The sequence below is a fragment of the Mustela putorius genome, unplaced genomic scaffold, assembly GCF_011764305.1.
Source record: "Mustela putorius furo isolate JIRA1106 unplaced genomic scaffold, ASM1176430v1.1 tig00003949_pilon_pilon_pilon, whole genome shotgun sequence".
Lineage (NCBI taxonomy): Eukaryota > Metazoa > Chordata > Mammalia > Carnivora > Mustelidae > Mustela > Mustela putorius.
The window spans coordinates 4,097,915-4,116,074 of NW_025422093.1; the positions used below are offsets into that span (position 1 = coordinate 4,097,915).

The 18,160-nt window shown below is 36.9% G+C and overlaps 1 protein-coding gene across 3 annotated transcripts in view; it reads right to left on the reverse strand.

Annotated features, from left to right (window-relative positions):
* Positions 1–18,160, reverse strand: part of REEP3 (receptor accessory protein 3) — a 96,379-nt gene that overhangs the window by 36,812 nt on the left and 41,407 nt on the right. For all 3 annotated transcript variants that reach the window (XM_045069893.1, XM_045069894.1, XM_013063060.1), the window contains exon 2: positions 12,466–12,538. In XM_045069893.1, the coding sequence (XP_044925828.1) occupies positions 12,466–12,538 (73 nt within the window). The remainder of the gene's footprint in view (positions 1–12,465; positions 12,539–18,160) is intronic.

The following is an 18,160-nucleotide window of genomic DNA, read 5'->3' on the forward strand; positions in this document are numbered from 1 at the left end:
ATTTGATAGCAACAAAGCCCTTCTACATGAAATAGGCATAAACCTGATGTCAAGGTATTCCTACCACCAAGAAGCTTTCGTAGGAAGGATTAGTAAAAGAGGACATAAAAGAATAAGGTTTGGTGAAAACCAACAGAGTGTTTGCCCACCATGTAACTACTAATGTTTTATTAAATAGTATATATTATTTATTCGCCTTGCAGGAATGAAGTTTCTTCACTTCCAAAGGAAAGCCTTCCCTAATTAACTCCCGCCCCTCTAAAGGTCATGTATAATCTCTGTGCACCATCCTTTCTTAGCAATGGTTTATATAACACCTACCCCTGCTGCTTAGTCTATAACAACCAACAGGGACAGAAACCAACCTGTCCACTATCATGTTGCCAGCACCCAGCACGGTGGATCAGGTAAAGCAAGAGCAGAGGAAGACTTTTGCTTAATAGTTCCTTAATTTGGGGGCTCAGTCTGTTAAGGGCCTGCCTTTGGCTCAGGCCATGATCCCAGGGTCCTCGGATCAAGCCCTGCATCAGGCTTCCCCGCTCAGCGGGGAGCCTGCTTCCTGAGCATGCCCCTGCCACCACCCCTGCACACACACTCTTGCTCTGTCTTAAATAAATAAATAAATAATAGAAATTTAGTTTCTTAATTCTAAGGTATGGATTGATGCAAGACTCAAACATGTAACAAACAAGTAACTCCGGACTACAAACAGCAGTTCATAACATACAAAACAGTCTATTCTGTCAAAGTTGTTCTCAGACTTATCAGGGAATAAATAATTTTCCAACATTTCATAATTCCAGATTCTTTGAATCATAAAGCAATTAATGCTGGTCTTTAAGAAAAAATGAAAAATTACATATGCCTAGTGATTTCAATTATAACCACACTAAGTAAAGACAGATCAGAAAATGCTAAAATATGCTTCACAGAAAAAAAATTTTTTTTGCTGAATCTAAAAAGAAATAAACACTGCTGAATTTCAGACCACCCAAAGAGAACTTTATTTTCTGACCATTATTATTCACTCAAGTCAATTCACCCAAAACATTCATTCTACACCACATTTCAGAGACAACAGAGACCTTCTAATATAGAATTCTTTAGCAATAGTATAGAGTTGAAAAGATTTCTCCCGTTTCATTAACATTATGCAATAATTTGGTTACTTCATAATGATTTTTCCCCACTAAAAACAAAAAGGAACAAAATGTGAGAAATCAATAGAAAAACTCCCTCTTTTATCCAACCCAGATGGCTCAGTTATGGGATTTTTCCCACAGCTGTGCCAAGTTAGAAGCATGCTTGAAAATAAGCTAGTTGAAGTTCAATCCAAAGTGAATAGACGCCATGGCTGAAAAGAGTTCTTTTTTTTAAAAAAGGGACATGTGTTTGGGGGTGAATACATGAGGCTAGAATTGATTTGGGCTTCCTCAACTTTGGGGTACTTCTCCCACTGCCCCATTTAAGAATATCTTAACTTTTTACAGCTCCCCCAAACTCAGATGTCTGGGGATTATATTCTCAGATGGTGAAGCTGCTGCAAGATCCCAGGCATCACTGCCAAAGACCTCACGGATTAATTAGCCTGTAGGAATAACGGACTGTAACTAGAAATGGAAGCCTCTGTCACCCTACTTCCTTGGTCTTCCCCAGTGACTGTGCATCACAGAAGCCCTGTGTATCTCGTCCCTAACCTCAGCAGTCTGAGGAACTCGAGAGAAGGCAAAAGTGCAAACATATTTAAAAACTAGGTGATAATTAATTTAAAAGGGAGTGTTGGAAAGAAGATGTAAAAAGCAGGATCTGCTTATGGGAAGTGTTGGCGGGAGCAGAATTCAGGAAAGAATGACGTCTTCGTCCAAAATAACTCTCTCCACCTATACTGGCTGAGAATTCACAGTTCACTTTTTTATACTATTTAAGGTACTATTGATTTATTTGGGATAATAAATATTTGTGAGAAAAACAGTTCCCTTATAAAAGAACCACACAGAATTTCCTGGGAGGGGCCCAGGGAGAGTGAGAGAATCTCAAGCAGATACCTTGCTGAATAAAGAGCCTGACAGGGGCTCAGATTCCACCAGGCTGAGATGGTGACCTGAACTGAAACCAAGAGTCAGACGCTCAACCAACGGAGCCACCCAGCTGCCCCTTACGTGTGCTTTTAACATTAAATTGTCACTCTACCTAAAAACAAATAAATGAATAAAAAATAAATGGGGCGGCGCCTGGGTGGCTCAGTGGGTTAAAGCCTCTGCCTTTGGCTCAGGTCATGATCCGGGGGTTCTGGGATCAAGCCCCGCATCAGGCTCTCTGCTCAGCGAGGAGCCTGCTTCCCACCTACCCTGCCTGCCTTTCTGCCTACTTGTGATCTCTGTCTGTCAAATAAATAAATAAAATCTTAAAAAAAAAAAAAAAGTCACTCTACCTTCTTTCCCTAAGTGCTCCCAAAGTCTTGGCCCATCATGTTTCCCACGGAAAGTATTCTGGCATGGAGGTACCATCATTCCATCTACCTTCACACATGCAATCCCATCTTGCTATTTCCACAAATGAACTAACTGAGCTACTCCAGGATATGCTCCTTTGTCCAGGTGACAGGCAAGACTGCAAGGCACACAGAACATGAAAAATGTCATTCTTTTAGCTAAAATACACTCTTTTATAGGCAACTTGTAGTTTTATATTCTGGGCTCAATAGCATACTTTGAACCTACAATAATCATTCAAACAGTAAGAACCAGCCTTTAAGCCACATGGGATAACACAGTGTTCTTGAGAAGCAAAGACTGGCAGGAAAAAACTCCAGGAAGAATAAATCTCTGTCGTGACTGAAAAGGAACCTGGAATATCAAATTACTTCCCTTCAAAAGCACCTAGAGAACTGAAGTTCACATTTGGGTGAGTGGAGAGGGAAGAGTGACAGGTCATAGGACACTTGGGAGTAAGAAAGGGCTGGCTGAGTGCCAGGGTGCAGGACAGCCTGAAGGCCCTGGGTAAACACAGTCTGAGGAACAAATAGGCAGGAGTAAGGTGCAGAAAGGTGAATGATTCTAGAGGGAAACTTTACTGATGGAGGAAATCCTTTGTATGGCCAGCCTCACAACACTGGAACTAGGAGAAAGTCTAACTGAATATCTTTACCCCCATAATTGTATCGTATGATTAATTGTGTTAAAGCATTATTTTTCTACAAGAGGTTCCAAGTTGTTAATTAGTCCATTTACATACAGATGTTTCTAAAACAAACTATTTGCTATTTGAGGTCCATCTGCATACAAAAACTTATATAAGTACAATGTAGCAAAATGATTCACTTTTCACAATAACATAAGATACCTCTTAATTATTTTCACCTTGGCTGCAGATAAAAATTACTTGGGGATTAAAAAAAAACACATTTAGGGGCTCCTGGGTGGCTCAGTCAGTTGAGTGTCCGACTCCTATTCTCTGCTCATGTCTTGATCCCAGAGTCATGAGTTCACACCCTGTATTGGGCTCCACACTGGGCATGGAGCCTACTTAAAATACTAATAAAAAATATATAGCATGATAAAACTAAAGTGTTAGATCTTCATTTAAAAGAGGCCTATTGGAAGCCTTCGAAAATTAATATAATATTTAAAAATAAAACTACTCCATTGAACTTTGTTGAAGATCTTTTGTTGAAGATTTTTTGCCCACATTTTACCTACAGAATTTGGAACTGTGGTTTAAAAACAAAGGAATCAGTCTATATTTAATCTGATAGCCAAGACACACCTGTCAGAATGCCTAATATCAACAACACAAGAAACAAATGTTGGTGAGGACATAGGCAAAGAGAAACCCTCTTGCACTATAGGTGATAATGGAAACTGGTACAACCACTCTGGAAACACTATGGAAGTTCCTCAGAAAGTTAAAAATAGAACTACCCTGTGATCCAGCAATTGCACTACTAGGTATTTACCCACAGAATACAAAAACACTAAGTCTAGAGGAGACATGCACTTTGATGTTTACAGCAACATTATCTACAATAGCTAAATTATGGAAACAGTCCATGTGTCTATCAATTGATGAATGGATAAAGATCTGGTATATACATATACAACGGAGTATTACTCAGCCATCAAAAAGAACGACACCTTGCCATTTGCAATGACATGGATGGAGCGAGACAGTATTATGCTACGTGAAATCAGTCAGTCAAAGACAAACACCATATACTTTCACTCATATGTGGAATTCAAGAAATAAAACAAATCAGCAAGGGGGAAAAAAAGAGAGAGGCAAGCCAAGAAACAGACTTTGAGAGAACAAACTGAGGGTTGCTGGAGGGATGGTGGGTGGCGGGATGGGTGATATAGGTGATGGGGATAAAGGAGGGCACTTGTGATGAGCACTGAGTGTTGTATGTAAGATTTGAATCACTATATTGTACACCTGAAACTACTACTACAGTGCATATTAACTGGAATTTAAATAAAATTTTTTAAAAAAATAAGATACCTATTGGAAATCTTTTTAAGTTAATACAATACTTTAAAATAAAACAATTAAACTCAATATACTTTTGTGACTTTTCAAGATCTTTTGAAGACTGTTTTCTCATTTGACCTGGAGTTTGGATATGTGGTTTAAAAAAAGAATCAGTATATTCTGATAGCCAAGAGACAGACAAAATTTCATATATTTGTATAACATAATTTTTTGGGTAATTTTTAAAAAGAATCTCATATTCTTACATTTCTATTATATTTCTGAATATCTGTCAGCTTTTTTTTATTTTTAAAGATTTATATGTTTATTTGAGAGAGAGAGAGAGTAAGCTGTCTCCCCTCAGTGAGGGTGGTGGCAGTCAAGTGTTTTGGTTGCTGTAGCCTTTCTGATTTTCAGCTGTTCCATCACTGGGGATTGGGGTGGAGGTGGCTAGGCCTCCCTCCAATTTACTCCTTAACAACATTTCCTTTAATGGAAACAACTGTTTCTGTCCCTGTTTTCAAAAATCTATTTCCATTGGCACCACAATTGGTCAAATTCTTCTTAGATAATAGCAAAAGCCCAAGTTAGCCTATTAGGTTTAAATGTTACTATGAGAATTTTTTTTTTTCTTTGTGTATGTTTTCCAAAGCATTTGCATTGGAAGCTAGAAAAGGACCAGATAGCTGTGCTTGGCCAGCTATATCTTAGTGTGAAAATTGGAGGCATGCTTTTGTTGACTTCATAAAGGTCAAGAAGTACTGTAATTCACATTCTAAAATTTTAGAAGGAACTATGCTAGACATTCACTTAACACACCCCCCGATTATATAACCTTACTTAAATTTAACACTTGTTTTCTAAAGTGAGTTCATTGTAACGGCAATGAGATGATTATGAAGAAATTGGTTTTAGAAAATGTAAGGAAGCGTCTAAGTCACTTAATTATAATAGCATCAATTACTTTAGCAGTGAAAATACATACTGGTATGTAGTTAACATATAATAAGTAAACGTGGCATATCAAAAATCAGGTTTATAATTGTCTCCCATCCAAGTACTAATCAGGCCCGACCCTGCTTAGCTTCCGAGATCAGACGAGATCGGGCGTGTTCAGGGTGGTATGGCCGTAGACTCAGGTTTATAATTGTAAGTAGATTTATTTCATTAAAGGATAATGAACTGTCCCAAGTGATTTTATTTAACTGTCCTAAGTGAAAATTGTGATTTTTATTTATCGGTACTTGATTTACAAACCAAATAACCCAAGACAAGATGGACACGCATGTATTCACTGATGTCAATTAAAATTAACTTTTAAAATGATTGTCAGAGATCTAAAAAATGATATCTATTACTACTTTTAACCCATCTTCTATGTAGACACATTTTAAGAGCCCATGTTAATGATAAAATAAGTCTTATTTGATATCGCAGTATATTTCAACCAGAAATATGCCACTCACAAAGTCTATTTGGGAATCTGGGTAAAGATGATAAACTGAATATACACATTTAATTGTATCCTTACCACAAATCTCATTAAAACAACAGTAAAAGTGATTTTTTAAAAGAAACTGAGTCCAGAAAATATAGAAGAGAAGACAAGGTTGAAATTTTTGGAGCTAGGAAGGAAGCGGATGAGTAGCAACAGACTTAGGGGGCCTGAAAAAACTGAATATTAAGCTGAGAGTGGGAAAAATTGAGAAGCAATTCAATTTGACACTGCAGAGCTCCAGAAAGGCTCAAGAAATGGTGACATAGGGCGCCTGGGTGGCTCAGTGGGTTAAGCCGCTGCCTTCGGCTCAGGTCATGATCCCAGGGTCCTGGGATCGAGTCCCGCATCAGGCTCTCTGCTCAGCGGGGAGCCTGCTTTCTCCTCTCTCTCTCTGCCTGCCTCTCTGCCTACTTGTAATCTCTCTCTGTCAAATAAATAAATAAAATCTTTAAAAAAAAAAAAAAAAAAAAAAAAAAGAAATGGTGACATAATTCTTGGCTACTAGGGCAAAAGACAGGAAGAATGGCTGTTAAGTCTGCCTAAGGAGCAGGCAGGCCCCCAAATGCCCTCCCACTCTAGTGGTTTGGTGATGTGCCTCCTTCCTCCCAGAAGAACCTTGTGGCTGATTCTCTGGGAAGAGTGAGTCAGAGGAGCTCTGGATTTGCAAATCTCTGACACAGTTGAGAGAGGAATTAAATTACAGTTTATAAATTAATAATTGAGAGCCCCCAACCATTATACTATCAACAGAATGCTAGCTAGCAAGTACCTTTCAGAATGGTAGAATCTTCTCTGAAGAATCTGACTTGCATGAGAGAAAATACCAAAAGATACAGACAAATTGACAATTTGCCAACGAAACAGTTTTTATGGTTTGGACTGTGTCTCCCTCAGATATGTTGACGTCTGTTATGGACTGAACTGTGATTGCCCCAAATTCATATGTTAAAGTCATAAGCCCCAAGGTGACTGTATTTGGAAATGGGGCCTTAATGGAGGTTATTAAGATTAAATGAAGTCATAAGGGGGCCCTAATTTGATAGAACTCATGTCCTTAAAAGAAAAAGACACTCTTGTGTCTGTCACACCTGCACCTAGAAAAGGCCACATGAGGACACAAGGAGAAGGTGGCTGTCTACAAGCCAGGAAGATGTGTCATCAAAAACCAATCCTGATGGCACCTTAATCTTGGACTTTCAGCTTCCATAACTGTGAGAAAATAAATTTATGTTGTTTAAGGTCCTCGGTGTGTGGTATTTTGTGATGGCAGCCTGATCTAACTAATACAAAGTTGTAACCCCCAGTACCTCAGAATGTGACATCATTTGGAAACAAGGTCACTGCAGATGTTATTAGTTAAGACAAGGTCACACTGGGGTATGGTGGGCCCCGAATCTCATGTGCCTGCTTCCTTGGAAGGACACAGACACACCGGTAGATGACCATGTGAGGGCAGGCGCAGAGCATGAAGGGCTATAGCTAGAAGGTAAGGAGCACCAAGGATTGGCAACCACCAGACCCCGGAAACAGGCAAAAAAGGATTCTCCTCAACAGGCTTCAGGGGGAGTGTGGCTCTGTCCACATCTTGATTATGTCCTCTGTACCTCCAGAACCATGAGACATAAATTTGTTTGTTTTTAAAGCTATTCAGTTTGTGATACTTCCTCTCAGGAGCTCTGGGAACAAATACAATTGCCTCATCAGATCACCCGACACTGAAAAGGACATTCAGGCCTCTTCAAGGGCACAGGGTCGCTAGCCAGCTTGTGACTATCATACTCTAACATGAGCAGAGGACCAAGGACTATCCAACATTTGAGAAAAATCAAACATGACAGACAGAGGCTGAAACAAACAAACAGAATTCAAAGGAAAGATTATGCAGGAAGTAGACATCTAAAATACCATCATTCACAGATTCAGACAAAAGGGAAGCTATTTTAAACAACATAAGAATAGGACACTAGAGGAAAAGGAACATTCATTGAATGAAAAGCGCTCTTAGAAATTCAACACACAGGAGCAGGAATTAAAGATTAACTAAAGGGTTAGAAAATGAAATTGAGAAACCCATCATAAAATAGAACAAAAAGAAAAATTGACAGAAGACCAGATCAGAAACAAAAGATCAGAAAACTGCCTCTTAAACAGCCTTCTGGTAAGTAAATATAAGCCTGTGGCTTGACAAAACTAATTTTCAAAAAATTCCACTTAATCAGAGGTTAACCTTTGTACTTCCCAAAAGAAAATCCTTGAATCAAGTGAGTATTTTTAATCCAAAATATGAAAAGATGGGGCACCTGGGTGGCTCAGTCAGTAAATGATCCCAGGGTCATGATCCCAGGGTCCTGGTATCAAGCCCCACATCAGGCTCCCTGCTCAGTGGGGAGTCTGCTTCTCCTCCCTCTCCCTGACCCTCTCCATGCTCATGCTGTCTCTCTCTCTCAAATAAATAAATAAATAAATAAATAAATAAGATCTTTAAACAAAAATATGAAAAGATACCTGGGGAATACTTCCTGACAATATAAAAATGTATACTTCATTGTATTTTTTCCTCTTCTATACCACCCTAAAACTAGCAGACAGCTTCACATTTTACCAGTTGAAAATAACTGTTAAGCTGGTATGAGGCATATTTGTTCATTTTCATATCACCCAAGTATCCAGGAAAAATTAGGTCACTTTCAAAACCAAGTCAATAGGGTTTTAGAGGGCTATTTCTAAGCCTTTTAAAAGAGTAGTCTCCCAGAGTTTTCACTGTTCTTTGTTCTTGCTCAGAGTAAGTCTCGGGACCAAATGTCTGATTTTGATTTTTTAAGTGCTGTCAGCCAATCTTTTCATTGCCACGTTCTCCAACATTCTTAGAATAAGAACACGGTTTCCTAGAAAAGCTACAGCAATTACACACGACTTGGAAGTAAACACTCTATTTTCAAGTCACGAGATGGTATAAGCCTAAAAAAATTTGCAAAACCATACTAATTCTTCAGTAAGTTTACATTTCAATTACTGCAAGGCTGAAAGACTTTAAGTAGGCCATATCAGCCACACTATACAGGAAATTATATCCTAGGAAAGCTCTGTTTTAAAAATAGGCAAAGGAAGAAAGGAAGGTTGCCAAAATACACAGCACTTTCCATTTGTTTTGATTTGAGTACAGCATCTGTTTTATCAGGTGCAATCTACTATTTGCAGGCTTAAGGGGAATGGTAGTAGTTAGGGTGGAAAGAAGTAAATTAATCTAAAATGTTTGCTTTCTGAAAACAATTTTGAAGTAGATATCAGTGGAATTTAGGTAAGAACCAAATACCACAAAGAAACTGAGCTTTGGGGTAAGTCAGAATGGACTACATACTCCTTAATCCAGCAAAATCAAAGCTGAGAAACCAGACCAATCCATTTAAGAAATGTACGCTTTTCAACTCTACTTCCTTTCCTTATTCTTTCTTTCTTTTTTATATTTTACTTATTCATTTGAGTGAGAGAGAGCATGAGTGGGGGGAGAGACAGAGGCAGAGGGTGAGGCAGACTCTCCGCTGAGCCGGAAGCCCAACATGGGGCTTGATCCCAAGACCTGGAGATCATGATCTGAGCCAAAGGCAAAAAGCTCAGCCGTCAGAGCCACCCAGGTGCCTCTTTCCTTTTCTTATTCTGAATATTCATTTACTCATTCATTCAAAAAATACTGAGTACCTACTATAAATACCACGTCCTGTTTTAGGTAGGGAATGTAGCAGTTAACAAAACAGCAAAACTCTGTGGAGCTGTCTCTTGGGGGAGGGGGACAAACACACATGCAAACAAATAATACAATATCAGATAATATGAAAGCCTATTAAAAATATAACAGGGAAATCTGAAGAAGGTTAACTTTGCTAAGAAACTACCATATGCAAAACAAAGCAAATGTGGATGGGATCAGTACACAGGAAAACAATGAGAACAGAGTTTTAGTAAAACTGTTAGACCAGAGTTTAAGTTTAGGCGAGACTCAGCAAGAAAATAATATTCAAACATTTCGTCAAAAGTAAATTTAGAATGGAAATACTTAAAGAACTGCCAATACTTTCAAAACCCAATTTCACTTTTAACAGTTTTGATCACAGTTGATTTAGATGCTTATGAGTTCTGTCCTAGTACTGGCTGGTTAAGCAGCCTCAGTGCCCTTCTTAAAAAAAAAATGCCCTTATTTTTATGGCCCTGGCAGGCTTACGTTGGAAGAAGGTCCACTGGCTGGCTGTGAAAATTGTTCCTACTTTTTCCTGAAGCTAGAATCCTCATTTACTTTTCTAAAGGTAGCATGGTAGCAGAGAAAGAATAAAACATTATGAATAAGATATCCAATCCGATACCATTCCTGCCAGTAAGTACATGGCAATTTGTTACAGTAGCAGTTAGAAACAATAATGTATAAACGTACTTTGAAACTGGTAGGAAACTAAATAAATGCAAATGTTCTCATGTGACATCTCCTCTTGGTCTCACTAGCAGCCCTGATAGCAGACAACCTGGTCGCCGGGTTTTCCGAGTTGTATCGTATTTCCCAGTTAAAGGTAAATGCCCTGCCTTTCCTTTTCTGATGCCTGGCCATTTTTGTTTTTAGCTTTCATTTTGTTTATGGAGAGGTGATTACCATGTAACTATCAAACCAACTGCCTTTCTACCTGCCTAGTTCCTCTTCAACTACTCCTTATTCTGATGTTCCCAAGAGCACATTAAGAGAACTTTTCGGAGTCACAATATCACAGCAAAATTACATACAGATAGTTTCTACTCGGTTAATAAGGAGTTATTCTCTGAAAACTACAAGACAATATGTGAAATATATACCTAACTACACACATGTATGCATACATATGTACATATATCAACATATATCCTGTTTTATAGTTTTTCCATCAGTTTGAGTAAGAATGTTACTGGATTCTCTTCCATGGGTTATCTTTAACTTCTGAGACAATTAAAACTGCAGGGTTAGACCATTCTTATTAATCCCAAATTTATAGACAAATACAGTGACAAAAATTTGAGTATTAAGGAATTAGAACACACAAGCCCATGTTTTTAAGTCTCTAAAAATTAACACGAACGAAGTTAAACAGATGCATAGTAAGAAACAGATAAATATTTTATAATGGTTCTTAGGTCAGTCGCTAAATAACACTAGTTTTTTTGCTCTTTTAGCATGAACTTACACATGACAGGCCTATTTCTTTTTTCCCCACATTCTTACTTTCATATTCCTTACCATTATCCCCTTTTAATTTTAGGGCATGGCATTTGTGTGCCCACTGGTAATATCTTCGTATTACTACAGCATCTCATTTAAACTTCATTTTCAATTTGTACTTAATTCTTTTCCCAAAAAATCACCCAGATTTAGGGGGAAGATCGGAGAATACCACAACTACATAGCATACCGGTCTGCATATCCTGGGTTTAAAATGCTTTACAGGTGAAATCAGTGCAAAGTTGAGAAACTTCACCCTGTATTTCAACTGAAGCTAATGGGATTCAGGAAAAAAGTCCTTTAATAACAGTATGACAAACATTTCAAATAAGAAGGAATGTTATCAGCTAGTACAGTTGACCCCTGAACAACACAGGTTTGGACCATGCAGGTCCACTTACTCAAATTCTTTTTCAATAAATCTAGCACAGTCCTATAAATGTATTTTCTCTTCCCTATGATTTTTCTTAACCTCTTTTCTCTAGCTTGCTTTTTTTTTTTTTTTTTTAAAAGAGCGGGCCAGAGAATCCTAAGCAGGCTCCATGACCCTGAGATCACTACCTGAGCTGAAATCAAGAGTCTGAAGCCAAGCCAACTGAATCACCCAGATGCCCCTCTCCAGTTAACTTTTAATAAGTATTTAACATACCTGTGTTAGCTGCCTGTCTACCTTATGGGTAAGGCTTCTTCAGTAGGCAATTGTTCAACAGTAGGCAATTAATAGCTAAGTTTTGGGAGTTAAAAAAATTATATTCAGACTTCCCACAGTGGGGGAACCCCTGTGTTGTTCAAGCATCAACTGTAGAGTCTGATTTAAGAAGAAAAAGGACTGCAGTTGTCAGTAGTGATGAGTAGGTATTCGTGTATTTAAATCAATTAAAAAGTGACATAACAGCTATGAAAAAAAGGAAAAAAGTTTGGGGTGAGAAAGAATTATGTTCTCAGTCTACCTATAAATTCACAGGCTAAAAAACAGTCCACCCAACTTCTTAACCTGGAACTTCCACAAAAAGAATAAGAGATCCCATTACCCACCTGGAAATCCTACACTTACTTAAATGCCAACTGACAGTGAACTTATTTTTGAAACTCCACTTTAGAATTGTATTCAAAATCAGTTTATGAAGTTAATGAAGTTAGTCTTTTAATTTATGTAACATTTTTATCCAAAAACATTATCCCAGCTATTTCTAAAATAATGATTTTTCTATCTTGTATATCATAGATTCATTAAGCTAAACTTAATCACTCATAAATCTATACTTACATATTCTTTTACGTTTTTTGTTTTCACAGCTTTGTAGGAATAATATGCAGGATAAAGCATTCCAAACACCAACCTAAAAGTAAAAAGTAGAAGACTAATCAAATACAATAATGCTTTTAACTGCTTATAAAAACTTTACCTAATAAGAAAAGTAGAAACTACATGGGAAACATACAATGGTGTAAATTTGTTAAATGCAAATTTGTGCACAAACTAAATCCACTCAGAAAGCAAAAGTAAAAATACTCTTTTTTTTTTTTTTTAAATGAAGAAGATTTCAATATTCTAGGTATGGTATGGGAAAATTTAATATTTTCAAAATTATCATTTAAAAAAACGTTCTCATTGTACACCTGAAATTAATAACACATTATACTTGAATTTAAAAATAAAACCTTTGTCATCACAAAAAAGTCTATGGTTCCTTGAACATTTGGAAAATGCAGAAAATCACCAAAAATAAAAATCGTCCTAACCCTACCAGAGAGAACAGCAGGCAACATTTTATTATATGCAAATTCTACTTTTTGTCCACATGTAATATTCCCAAAACCTAAATCTAACACATGTTATATGCAACATGTTGTGTGTCACACATAACTTGTAATATAAAAGTGGTCCTTCACTGTATTTTAAGAAGTACTGGCTTCTAATTATAATGATGGTACTGTCAATACGTGATATATTACAACATGCATTAAAATATTCTCTTTAAACATTTATAAAATGCTTAAATCATTAACAGGATTTAATTTAACTCCATCTGTTAAGATTACTTTGCCAAATCGCAGATCCAACAGATATGTACAATCACACATACAATGAAAGGACAGACCCAAAAATGGAACAACACATACACAAGGCTTACAATTGGCATTTTCAGGTACTACATCATGGAGTTTTTTGCCCTCAAATATTCTACGTATGTATTCTTAATACCTTCATTACATTCCTCATTGAGATTCTCTTAGTTTTATTTAAATAATCCCATAAAAGAGGCTTTTGGTTGATTCCAGGTTTTTGCGATTGCACATAACATAAAAACAGTTCTCTGTCCATTATACTCATTTCCTCGTTAGGATGTTGCTGCTTCAAAGAGCACGTACATTTTTACCTCACATCAAAATGCCCTCCAGAGAAGCAGTTCCACTTTTACACTCCTATACATTGCTGATCATTGGCATCATTATTTAAAAAAATGAGAAAATGTGCCAGCTAAGTAGGAGAAAAATAATCTCACAGATGTTTTAATATACATTCCTGAAAACCAGTAGACATGACTTTCTGAAGTGTTTACTGGCTTTTTGATGCACATGGTATATGATATCCTGTTCTATACTCTTCAGAACTATTTAAAATATTCTGGAATAGTTTTAATTTTACAGAGAAGTTGGGAATACACTATAGTTACCATAAGCCCTACATGTTTCCCCTCTTACCTATATCTTGCATTAGTATGGTACATTTGTCACAATTCACAAACCAATATTGCTATGTTATTAACTACTGAAGTCCATATTCTATTCAGATTTCTTTAGTTTTTACCTACCATCCTTTTTCTGACCCCAGATCCCATCCAGGATGGCATATTCTATTTACCTATCCTGTCTCCTTAAGTTCTCCGGTTAAAAAGAAAAAGAAAAGAAAAAAATTCTCAGACTTTCCTTGGGAAATAGTTTGACAGTTTTGAGTACTGGTGGATATTGGAGGAGATCCTTTTACTGGAATTTGTCTCATGTTTTCTCATGATTAAATTGAGGTATCAGTTTTTGGGAGGAAAACCATTTCCTATTGTATCAAGGACATGTATCAGCATGATTTATTACTGCTGTTAACCTTGACCAGCAGGCTGAGGTAGGGTTTATCAGACTTCACTGTAAGGTTACTCCCTACCCCACCCCCAACCATGCTGTGGTTCTTGGGAAGCTGCTATGCACAGGCCATAGTTCAGGAAATGATGTTCAATCTTCTTGAATGGAATAGCTACACGAATTATCTGAATTTTTCAGCATGGGAGAATTACCTCTTCTCAATTTATTTATTCAGTGATTTATCTATATCAATATGGACTCCCTAGTTTATTTTACACTTCGGGTTTTAACACACTAGTACTTCATTCTGCTGCTCAAGGCTTTGAGCACCAAGATCTTTCAATTTGCTCCTGCGTCCCTCAGACAGACCTATAATTGTGAGGTTTATATGTTTGTTTGTTTTTCTGAACAATATGCTACTTTCTGGCACTGTATGATGCCCCAGACTCATCCAATGTATATCCTGCCTCATTCCTATAATCAGTCATTTCTCCAAGGAGTCTTGGTGCCTTTCACTGGAGGGTGGTATTTAAGACAAAGTTCTGGGTGCTACATTCCTCACTGTTACTGGAGTGTTGTAGATTCTAGGTCCTTCTTTGTCTCTTTGCATATTGAGTAATATCTGTCTAGGTTCTTGTTATCTTCTGAGAGTGTTTTAGTATTGTTGTTTGATACTGTTTTGGTATTATTTACATATTGCTAAAAATCTGTGCTGAACATGTTTGTTGGGCTGTCATTAAATAGGTACCACAGAGTAGTGCCTGGGTGGCCCAGGGTCCTGGGATCAGGCCCCATATCAGGCTCCCTTCTCAGCAGAGAGCTTGCTTCTCCCTTTCTCCATCTGTTGCTCCCCCTGCTTGTGCTCTCTCTCTGTAAAGTAAATAAATAAAACCTTAAAAACAAAACAAAACAAAAAACCACAGATAGGATGGCTTAAGCAATAGATACTTATTTTCTCATAGTTCTGCAGGCTAGAAGGCCAAAAGCAAGGTGTTGGTGGGTTTGGTTTCTTTTGAGGCCTTTCTCCTTGGATTTGTAATGGTCACTTTCTCACTGTGTCCTCAGATGGTCATCTCTTAGTCTGTGTAACCTCTTTCTTCTAAGAACCCTAGTCCCATTGGATTAAGACATCTCAAAGACCTCATTTTAACTTAATCACTTTCTTTAATCTTTTATCTCCAAATACAGTCACATTCTGAGATACTAGGGATTAGGCCTTCATATGAATTTGGGAGACACAATTCAGCCCATAACACCCATATTTACAAAGTTTTACATTAAATAGGTGTTTGCATTTATAGTAAATAAGCTTGTCTTACCCTGAAAATGAGTATCTACATTCCTATATTTTTAGTTCATTTATAGTTTATTTTTTGGTGGGGGAAGGATAGTAAATCCCTAGTGACTTTGCTATTCCTCATAAACATGAGCCCTGGGTTTGAGGCTGATGTCACCAGCTCAAAGGATGCCAAATCTTCTGCTGGCGATTTTATCTTCACCAACTGGAAGCCACATCATTAACAATCTCTGCCTTACCTAACACCACCCCGTGAAGCTACTTCAGCAGAAGCCAATCCACAGACACTGGATGCCGCATTTTTTTTAGCCACAGAACCTAGGGATTTACGATGTGGCACAGGGGCTATCCAGAACAGTGAGTTCCGAGAAAGCAACAAACCTTAAGAACTGAGGGGCCAATCAAAACACAACTTCGAAGTCTGTTGTATTCATCCCCATGGCTGATACAATGTACAGATTCTGAAGTTGTGTTTATCGTAGTTCTATTTACATACTCAAGTTAACTTCATTCTACTTTGTATTTCCCTTTAGAATTTGGATACAATCAATGAATTATCTTCCATAAGCCTTCCAACCCAGCACAACTGCACTTAAATTCAATGTGAGACTCTTCATCACTGTCACTCTTGACTCCTCCTTCCTTTGCTGTAATATCTAACCCAGTCCTTTTGGCTTTTCCCTAGTGAGAGTCCAAGAATCCATCTTCCTATTTTATTTTCAAACCCATGGCCAATGATACGTTTAGGCTCATGCCATCTCCTCTGACTTAACAGTATAATTTCCCAACACATGCCTCTGGCTCCAATGTCAAATCAATCTTCCTAATACACCTGCTGCACTGCCTTTGCTTAAAGACTTTAATAGTTGCCCTCCTTACCACCTTGTTGACCAGCCCCTGTGGTTGCTCATCAGAACATAATTTGAAAACCTCTTCCTTATATAAGCCATCTGTTCCAACATGGTTTCCTCAATATGCCTCTTTTCCAGCCCCCTGCTCAGTTAATGCCTTTTTTCTTCAAGATTTACCACTCCTCCATAGACTTCTAAATTGTTTTTGAATTTTAGAATTTGTCAGGATTAATTATTTCACCTTTAGTATATTCTAGGTTATATATGTATTTTTCAATGTAACTGACTTCCAAAACATAATTTTCTCACATATTGTAAGGATTTGGTACTAGTTGTTACTATGCTTATAGGTGGTTTATTTTTTAACCTCTGTATTGAATAGAACCAGTTAAATGAATAAACACAACATCCCCTAATACCTAACTCTTATAAGAGTAGAAAACAATAATACATTTCATTTGGAACATGGGAAAAATTAAATGTCTTAGTAAACAGCAAGAGAATTTTTAAGGACCACCACTATTATAATTTATTGCTGCTCTAATGTGAATATTACTGAGTAATTTATTACTAACATCTGTAATATTTTCTAGGTGTTGTTTTTTTTCTGGTTTATTTTCTTTAATACTGGGTCCTACTCTGGATGTTTGCAACCTGGGAGGTCGGGCATAAAGCCAAACCATGAGCACAGGGTATAAAATCAAGTAGTTTATTTTAAAAGGCCACCTACAAGATAAACTCATGGTTTATAAAGAAAGTGTTTGCTACAAATGAAATTCACCTATAAATTTGGATACTGTTTCAGTTATAGAGGCAGGAAAAAATAGTTACTCATTTCCTCTTAATCTTTTTTCTGCCTAAAGAAGGAAAACTTTGCCAAAATACTCCCAATACCTTTCCCTCCCACTAAGGTAAAGTTTTCTATATTTACACTGGCTCTACTGAAAAATTTGTACTACTTTAAAAAAGAAATTTTATGCAAATGTATAGTAGAGATGGCCCTTGTTTTGTATTTCACATATGAAAAATACTTAATGGCTATTTCCTAGACAGATGTTCAGACATAAATCCATCCTTCACCAAAACTGTCTTAGAGAAGACAGTATTGTTCAAAGATGAGTCTCAGAAGCAACTAGTAAGAGTGCTCTTAGTCCTAGAAGTAATAAAGTCGTTAATGCATAAAAATTACCAGTATTCCATTAAAAATTGATTAAAGCTTTTCCTTAAGATTCTCAACACAGCTTATGCTAGAAGTTTTAGACAACATTAAAAAAAAAAGACAAAAATCACTAGTAATTCCATTACTGAATGAACCATCTTTTTTGTCGAATGCTATTCCACACATTTACATATATTACAGTTTTTATCAAATGTTCTCAAATCTGAACTGCCATTCTCCTGAATGATTTAAAAACCTTAATGCACCAATAAAAATTCAATTCAGTAACAAAATTCACTGAGGGTTAACTGACCTCTAAAGAAGTTACAAAACACTAATTCTAAGGATTTAAACTTTATTATCATTCTTTTAAAAAATGATTATGAAATATGAAAGTCTATAGTATAGAAACAAGAGTATTAATATAATCCCCCTCTACCTATCACCCAGTTTTAAGAATTATTAATATTGATCCTTAACATTTTGGTATGATCTTTTCCAGTTTTTTCTACAATATCTTTAAAAAATACTATTTTAAAACATAATTAACATATTTAAAGACAGTATTTAGGAATAT